This window comes from Panicum virgatum, chromosome 2K (genome assembly GCF_016808335.1).
Source record: "Panicum virgatum strain AP13 chromosome 2K, P.virgatum_v5, whole genome shotgun sequence".
In the NCBI taxonomy this organism is placed as follows: domain Eukaryota; kingdom Viridiplantae; phylum Streptophyta; class Magnoliopsida; order Poales; family Poaceae; genus Panicum; species Panicum virgatum.
In genome coordinates, this window is record NC_053137.1 from 13,690,428 (window position 1) to 13,698,768 (window position 8,341).

The 8,341-nt window shown below is 41.1% G+C and overlaps 2 protein-coding genes across 2 annotated transcripts; both read left to right on the forward strand.

Moving 5' to 3' along the window:
* The first annotated feature begins 255 nt into the window (after positions 1 to 255).
* LOC120695126 (replication factor A protein 1-like) lies at positions 256 to 4,843 on the forward strand. The gene is made up of 15 exons (XM_039978436.1): positions 256 to 400; positions 474 to 536; positions 1,743 to 1,833; positions 2,150 to 2,294; positions 2,376 to 2,649; positions 2,728 to 2,824; positions 2,915 to 3,042; positions 3,135 to 3,216; positions 3,288 to 3,405; positions 3,492 to 3,643; positions 3,726 to 4,042; positions 4,129 to 4,214; positions 4,300 to 4,359; positions 4,449 to 4,510; positions 4,600 to 4,843. The coding sequence occupies exons 1-15, from the start codon at positions 256 to 258 to the stop codon at positions 4,649 to 4,651; spliced, it is 1,872 nt and encodes a 623-aa protein (XP_039834370.1). The 3' UTR covers positions 4,652 to 4,843.
* Positions 4,844 to 4,848: 5 nt separating this feature from the next.
* Positions 4,849 to 6,166, forward strand: LOC120667805 (receptor kinase-like protein Xa21). The gene is made up of 2 exons (XM_039947801.1): positions 4,849 to 5,003; positions 5,563 to 6,166. Exons 1-2 carry the CDS (start codon positions 4,883 to 4,885, stop codon positions 5,952 to 5,954), a joined length of 513 nt encoding a protein of 170 aa, XP_039803735.1. The 5' UTR covers positions 4,849 to 4,882; the 3' UTR covers positions 5,955 to 6,166.
* The last annotated feature ends 2,175 nt before the right edge of the window (positions 6,167 to 8,341 follow it).

Sequence of the window (8,341 nt, forward strand, 5' to 3'; positions counted from 1 at the left end):
GTGGTTGCCTATTGCAACATTAGTGATGTTTGCCTCTTATTTGAAAAATATTGGCAGTACATGACAGATGATATTTTACATCGCATACGGCGAGCTCTACAAATATATTCATACAGACCTCCTCCTGATCAACTTAAGGCAATGTTGTACCAAGAATTGGACTTAATATTTGGGAAAAATGGTCTCTCTTTATTGTCTTATAACCTACCAATACCCACAGACACACCGACTGCAACATCAACAAATAAATTACTCATGGAAGAACTTTCTTATGACAGGGTGGCTTTACAAGCAGACAGCAATCATATGTGTTCCTTGCTTAATGAGGAACAACAGCACATTTTCCTCGAGGTTATGAGAAGTATCAATGAAGAAAAACATTTTCTATACTTCGTGTCAGGTAAATATTAAAATGTCCAAAGAATAATGCAATATTGCTACAGATTATATCTAAACCCTGTCACCTTTTCCAGGTTTTGGTGGAACTGGAAAAACCTTCCTTTGGAATTGCATCCTTTCTAAATTAAGATCACAAGGTAAAATAGCCCTTGCTGTTGCTTCCTGTGGAATCGCTTCTCTCTTGCTTTCTGGTGGAAGAACTGCACACTCTCGATTTCATATTCCTATAGATATAAATGAAACAAGCACATGTACCATTCATCGAGGAACAAACTTATCTCAACTCATCAGTAAAACAAGCCTAATATTATGGGATGAAGCCCCAATGACACATAGATTCTGTTTTGAAGCACTAGATCAAACTTTGAGAGATATTCTTTCTGTTGAAGAGGCTACAAATAGTCAAAAACCATTTGGAGGCATGAATATATTGCTAGGGGGTGATTTTAGGCAAGTTCTTCCGGTAGTCAACCATGGAAATGCAACAGATGCTATTAATGCATCTCTCATCAGCTCCTCATTGTGGCAGCATTTCACAGTTTTTAAACTGACCATCAATATGAGACTTCGGAACCCACATCTCAATGATAGTGAAAAACAAAAAATAGCACAATTTGCAAAATGGGTGTTGGATATCGGCGAAGGCAAATATCCTGCTTATGATGACAACAATGACACTGATGAAAAATGGATACAGATACCTTCTCAATTATTACTTCAACCAATGGCCAATAATATTGAAGCAATAACAGATGTGATTTATCACGACTTCTCTACAAACTTTACATGTATTAACTATCTTGCTGAAAGAGCTGTGATCTGCCCATTAAATACCACAGTAGACGTCATCAATGATACAATGTTAGAGAAGGTCCCTGGAGACAGCAAGATATATCTGAGTTACGACAGCATAGTCAACTCAATTGAACAACCAGATGACTTCCCAATTCTATATCCACCTGAATTTCTTAATTCTATAACATTAAACAATTTCTCCCAGCACAGACTTGCCCTAAAGATTAATGTTCCAGTTGTCATGTTACGTAATATTGATCAGTCAATCGGACTATGCAATGGGACTCGGTTGCTCATTGTTAAATTAGGTGACTATGTGATTGAAGGAAAAATAATAACAGGCTCCCATATTGGAGAGCATGTTTGCATCCCTAGAGTCGTTTTACATGGAACTAGTCCAAAATGGCCATTTACTCTAGCAAGGCGTCAATTTCCAATCAAAGTATGCTATGCACTGACCATTAATAAATGCCAAGGTCAGACGCTGCAAAAAGTTGGGATTTACTTGAAAGGACATGTATTCTCTCACGGTCAATTATATGTTGCAGTTTCAAGAGTCACATCACAAGAAGACCTGAAGATATTAATCGAAAATGAAGATGGAACATCTGGGACTGCTACAAAGAATATTGTCTATAGGAAAATTTTGGAGCATCTCTAATGCTATTCATCGAGCACTTGGCAACAACATTACAACGCCATATCCTTTTGATAAAACATATTATATACACTACCATGATTATATGGAGCTTCCTGTCATCTTGAATAATACTTATTATCACTATGACTACCTACTATTCCGAAATCAAACAGGCTATTTAAATGTTCTTTTTTTCTCCCTGTATATCATCAGTGTACTTCCTTTTTATTAGGTATCAATCACTTACTTTTTGCATCTATTACCATATGGTATCACTACACTGGTACCTTAATGTTTTCCTTCCAACTCCTATAGGATGACCTGCATTCCATTAAAGGATATCAACCAAGGATCATACAAAACAAAAATCTGTGCAAGACTAACAAGGCTTTCTGAATTTATCCTTGATGACAAACCAGAACAAATACAACGATTGGACTTTGTGCTACTAGATGTCGAGGTACATATAAAACTTAACTCCCTAAAAAACAGCCAAACATTCTTATATTACAATTATATTAACAAATGTTTCCATACACAGGGACATGCAATCGAAGCTCAAGTACCCCAGCAACACATCAGTCGTTTCTTACCACGTCTTAAAGAAGGAACTGTGTACTTTGTTGAATTCTTCCAGGTCGTTCCATGTAGGACCAATTACCGAGCAGTCAGCCATACATACATGATTAAATTCACATGCCATACTAGAGTAACTGAATTCAATGCTGCGCCTCCAACATTTCCCAAATATGCATATACTCTAGCATCATTTGATACTCTGAGGACCAGAATCGACTATACAGCTGACATGTCAGGTGATTCCAGTTCAAACATAAATTCTGTTGTTTTAAATAATATTATAGAACTAAAAAAATGACACAGCAAATTTCCAGACACAATAGGTCGAATTGTCTCTGTTGAACCAGCTACAACTGCTTATGTAAAAGGTCTGAAGAAAGCAATACGTCACCTTTACATATCCGATGGCCGGTATGATTACAGCAATTATTCCAAATACGAAAATAGGATCACATATTTTTAATTTACTTCATGTTGCCTATATATTTTGATACAATGCAGCGAATCCATTGAAGTGGTCCTTTGGAGCCGTCAAGCAACTGAATTCCCAGCTGAAAAAATCATTGAACTGAGTAAAGAAAAACCTATAATTTTACTGCTCCTTGGTATCATTGCCAAATCACGTGAAGGTAAATAAATTGTCACCAAATATTCTTTTCCTCTCTTCAAATTATGCATTCCTTTATTCTTTCTGTAGTTAATAACATACTTTTAAAACCAGGTCAGCTAAAAATACAAGGAAGCATGTCATGCCAATACCATATCAATCCTGCAATCCCAGAAGCAGCAGCTCTCATAAACAAGTAAGTTCACTTAACTTATTGCCTGCAAATTCTAATAAAAATTCTACCCTAATTCCAGTAATATTACATAGATTTACAGGTTTTCCTCATCAAGTAACATGGACTGGTGCAGCCACTTCTTCTTCTTCAGATATTATGACTACATCGGTGACAGAATTAGCAAAATTGACCAATCCACATGAACTCTATGTATGTTCCCACAAACTGCAATCATGATCCAAATGACCAGGTCCACAGCTTCACCACTGATTGCCTGTTATTTATCCTACATGTAGGGTAACATATATCAAGTTAACGTCGTACTCAGAACAATATCACCCAATCAACCATGGTGGTACTTAGGCTGCATATTATGCAGAAAAAGAGTATTCCCAGAAGGTGAAACGTACAGATGTCCCAAATGCTCTGGAAATAAAGCTGAACCTATGTATTTCCCTCTCGACTCAAATCTACTTTCCATAATTAAATTATTGTCTTCCTATTTAAATATTTCTTTCATGAACAAACAGGTACCGAATTGTTTTCATTGCAGCTGATCCAGACAACTTCTTGGAAGATAATGCACCTACCATTGAAATAACATTCTTTGGAAACATGGGTCAAGAGCTTACAGGCATCCCGGTGCTCCAATTAGCAGCAATATCTGAAGGAAATAATGTTTCTATCCCCTCAGAAATAACACGTCTCTATAGCCACAAATACACCCTTGCAATCAGTGTTCCATTCTCATCAATGCAAAGAGAAAATGTATCATATCAGGTAAAAAATATCATCACTACAGCAGGCCCTGCTATCACTACCAAAACTATATATCCTGCTACTTCAGGTACACAAAAAGAAACTGCTCCACCATCCATGCGAAACTTCAAGGTCGCATAACCTAATAGCAATTTGTTGCATTATGTTTCATAGGAACAGGACAACAACAAACTAAACCTACCCAGGACACCACAAGACACTTACCAGTTGCTGAAACCACCAAACTAGACAGTAACATGGTGAAATAAAATTCAGTTTGCCAACTTCCTTTTCATATCTATAACAATATACTGTAATAACAACTTCCTATTTATATCTACGCAGGAAGAAGGCAAGGTAGCAACCCCCCTGCCTTCACCTCAACGATTACAAATGGAAACATCGGTACATTTCTATACCCACACCATGTGCATTTAATTATACTATGCATAACCAAACAAACAATAATATGTCCTATATTTGCCTTCTGTCAGTCTCCAACAATGAAACAGACAACTTCTTCAGATGATGACCTTGCATTTTCTACAGAAGCTGGGTACCTCCCTCATCAGAAAAGTACACCACACATTACATTTTCCTACTTCATAAAAACGGCAAGTCTAACTTACAATTTTTATTCTACAGCACATCCGGTACAAAAACAAAACGAAATGTGAGAAGAAAACTTGGAGACTGAACCTCAATCCAACTTCAGCGGACTTCACCTACTATCAATCTACTGCCTCTTTTGCTCTCAGCAATCAGTTGCCACTAGCTACCCTAAATGTTTGTATTATGTAACAGTTATGTTTGTGACTTGGACTTTATATATATCAGTCATGTACAAAACAACTTGAACGGCGCAGCGTAGCGCGCCTACCTTTCTAGTTGTGATCTAAAGCCAAGTAACATTCTTCTCAATAAGGACATGAGAGCTCGTGTTGGGGATTTTGGCATTGCTAGAGTTCTAGATGAAGCAATAAGCAAACAACCTATGAATTCCAATAGCTCCATAGGAATAAGAGGTTCCATCGGGTACATTGCTCCAGGTAACTTTTGCTGCTTCCCATGTTCTTTACATAATAACTTCTAATTAGCCATATGCACATGAGATATGTTCTGACTTCTCACTACTAGAAAACAAGCCTTAGGTCCACCCCAAAAGTATCGGTATGGAGATGAACCGGTACCTAGGTACCGGTTCATCTCCATACCAGTACTTTTGAGGTGGATGGAATTTATGAATGAGCCTTAGGTACCGGTTGGTGTTACCAACCGGTACCTTAGGCTCATCCATTGGTTACTTTAAAAAGAAAATATCTCCTACTCGATCAGAACAACTGTGTAGCTGAGATGGTAAAGGAGCAACATGCGAGGCTAGAGGTCGCGAGTTCAAGTCCCAATCAAAGATAATATTTTGCGTGAATTTTGAAGGCTTAGCCACCAGTTGTTTTACCCGGTACCAAAGGCTGAGCCTTTGGTACCACTTTAGGGGTACCGGTTCAAAAAACCGGTTCAAAGGCATTCTCCGACCGGTGCCAAAGGCAGTTTTTCTAGTAGTGTCTTGACATGCATATGTGTGCTCCAAATGATTGCAATACCTTGCAGAATATGGAGAAGGTCTTGCAGTATCAACTTATGGTGATGTCTTTAGTCTCGGTATCACTTTCATTGAGCTGTTCACAGGAAAGAGCCCAACAAATGATATGTTTAAAGATGGGATAAGTCTGCATCATTATGCTGAGGTGGCTTTCCCGGACAAGGTTTCTGAGATAGCAGATGCCAACATGTGGCTGAGTGAAGGAGCAAACACTAGCAATGATACAAGGTATATAACAAGAATCAAGGAATGTTTGTCTTCCGTCATTCAGCTTGGCATCTTGTGCTCAAAGCAATTGCCCATAGAGAGGTTATCAATGAGCAATGCCGCAGCAGTGATGCATGCTATCAGAGATAAATACATCAGTACTCAGCAACTAAGTGATGTCAGATCATATTAGTAACCATTGTCTTATACTGTCATGTACTCATGTTTCTCATGAATGTTTTGTTAGAGTCTATAATATATTTTCATCTTTGGTGGATGTGTTCTAGACTTTATCAAAGGCGGTGTTGTATTGCCTTATATCATAGAAACAATAACAGTGTCAGGAAAAAAAATTCATTCTCAGGCTTATCAACAGTAAGAGAACACATATTTTGTAGGTTTCAACATGGGTTTGAGATCAAGAGATTCGTTTTACTTGTCTTTCTTTCCACATCTCAAGTTGCTAATGGTTCGAAGTCCAAACCAAAACCGCACCGAACTAATTACAGTTGTCCTCAGCAGTCAAACTGTTATGGTCGTGGATGGGTGGAGCCTGATTAGTGCTAGGGACGTGGCGTAGGTGGTAGTCGTGACTGGTGGGAGGGTGAGGTCCCGGCCCTCGGCGTTTTGGCGCCGTCGAGGATGTCGCCGGTAACTAGCAGATGGGAACAAGAGAGAAGGAGAAGGGATAGGGGAAAACTAGATTAATCTCATTGCTTAATTCCCCTCACACGATACAAGTCCTTAAATAAGTCTATCTCTAATAAAGGAAAGATAACTAACCAACCATAAACATAGAAACTAATCTCCTGATCTGCTCTAGCCGAAGCCCAAAATATCTTCCTGGTCATCCGTTAGCCACCACGTTCCTCAGGCTCCGGCGCTTGCTTGTTTCTACTATGTCTTTGGTACGTCTTCCCGGTCATAACAACTCTCCCCCCTAGAGCAACAGCTCGTCCTCGAGCTGGAAATCTGGATACAAGCGCTTGAAATCCTCTAGGGACACCCATGCCGTGTTGGCAGCTGCTTGATCGACCCATTGAACTAACAGCTCGTAGCGTCCGCGAGCCAAATGACCTCTTAACACCTTGGCCGGACGAGGGCAAGCACGCCCATTCTGAATTGGTGGGAGCACTGGTGGCATCTCTGGTGGTGTACCATGGAAGACTTTGAGGAGACCCACGTGAAAAACATCATGAAGTCGTGCTCCCGGAGGTAACTCCAAACGATAAGCCACATCACCAATCTTCTCAAGGACTTTGTAGGGGCCAAAGTACTTGGGTCCGAGTTTACCTCTGTGCTGCATGGAGAGGGACGCCATGGGCCTGTGTAAAGAGACAGAGCCACACCCATTGTCCAGGTGCAAAGGAAAGCTCCCTATGTTTCTTATCATACTGATGCTTGGCGTATTGTTGGGATTGCTCCAAGCGATCGCAACTTCTGCAAGGAATTCATCCCGTTCCAACATCTGCTGCTCCACTGCTGGCAGCCGTGCTTCCCCCGGTTCATAAGCTCTGAGGACTGGCGGATCACGGCCATACACCACCTTGAACGGGGAAATACGCAATGATGCTTGATAGGATGAGTTATAACAAAATTCTGCCCATGGAAGCCAGCGAATCCACTGCCGGGGGTGATCACCAGTGAGGCAACGAAGATACATAGCAATGATTTTGTTAGTGGCCTCTGATTGTCCATCTGCTTGGGGGTGGAGCGCTGATGTAAACTGCAACTTGACACCTGAGAGGCTGAATAACTCCTTCCAAAATGCGCTGGTGAATACGGGGTCACAGTCACTTACGATAGAGGACGGAAGGCCATGTAAGCGGACAATTTCCTGAAAGAAAACCCGTGCCACCGAAGCTGCCGTATAAGGGTGACTTAAGGGAATGAAATGAGAGAACTTGGAAAAGCAGTCGACCACTGTGAGAATAACCGTTTTGCCGTTGACTCGTGGAAGGGCTTCTATGAAATCCATTGCAATGTCGGCCCAAACTGCAGACGGAATTTCCAGTGGCTGAAGCAGGCCACTCGGCCTCAAATGCTCGGTCTTGTTCCGCTGGCACACTTCACAATTCCGAATAAAGTCCATGACGAGCTTGCGATCACCTGGGATGTGAAAGTCCGAGCGAAGCCGATGGAGGGTTTTCTGAATGCCCTCATGACCCATGCCGTGTGCTGGCTCCACAAGGGACGGAACCATGCTGTAAGAAACAAGCACGAAGAATTTGCCATCTTCTGTCTTCCCTGCTTGATCTCGGATCCTATGCAAAGATTCATCGGCAGCCAACTGCTTGCGTAGCTCATCGAACAGCTCGAAGGAAGGTGTAGAGAGGTGCATGCAAGTAGTACTGATCTCCTCATCACACCGGGATAGGGCGTCTGCAACAACATTGGCGGCACCCGGTTTATACTCCACACAAAAATCGTAACCCAGTAGCTTAGTGGCCCAATGATGTTGCGGTACGGTAGAGAGACGCTAGTCCAACAGAAACTTGAGGCTGTGATGATCCGTGCGCACAATGAATTCCCGGCCCCATAGATATGGACGCCAATGTTTGACAGCTTGCACTAACCCGA

What these genes read in the sequence shown, in the direction of transcription:
- LOC120695126 (XM_039978436.1), top strand. Translation starts at nt 256, where the DNA reads ATGGAAGAACTTTCTTATGACAGGGTGGCTTTACAAGCAGACAGCAAT. An exon ending in TTGTGCTACTAGATGTCGAG is followed by an intron (nt 2,295 to 2,375) that starts GTACATATAAAA and finishes TTCCATACACAG; the next exon opens with GGACATGCAATCGAAGCTCA. An exon ending in GATTACAAATGGAAACATCG is followed by an intron (nt 4,360 to 4,448) that starts GTACATTTCTAT and finishes GCCTTCTGTCAG; the next exon opens with TCTCCAACAATGAAACAGAC.
- LOC120667805 (XM_039947801.1), top strand. Translation starts at nt 4,883, where the DNA reads ATGAGAGCTCGTGTTGGGGATTTTGGCATTGCTAGAGTTCTAGATGAA. An exon ending in CATCGGGTACATTGCTCCAG is followed by an intron (nt 5,004 to 5,562) that starts GTAACTTTTGCT and finishes AATACCTTGCAG; the next exon opens with AATATGGAGAAGGTCTTGCA.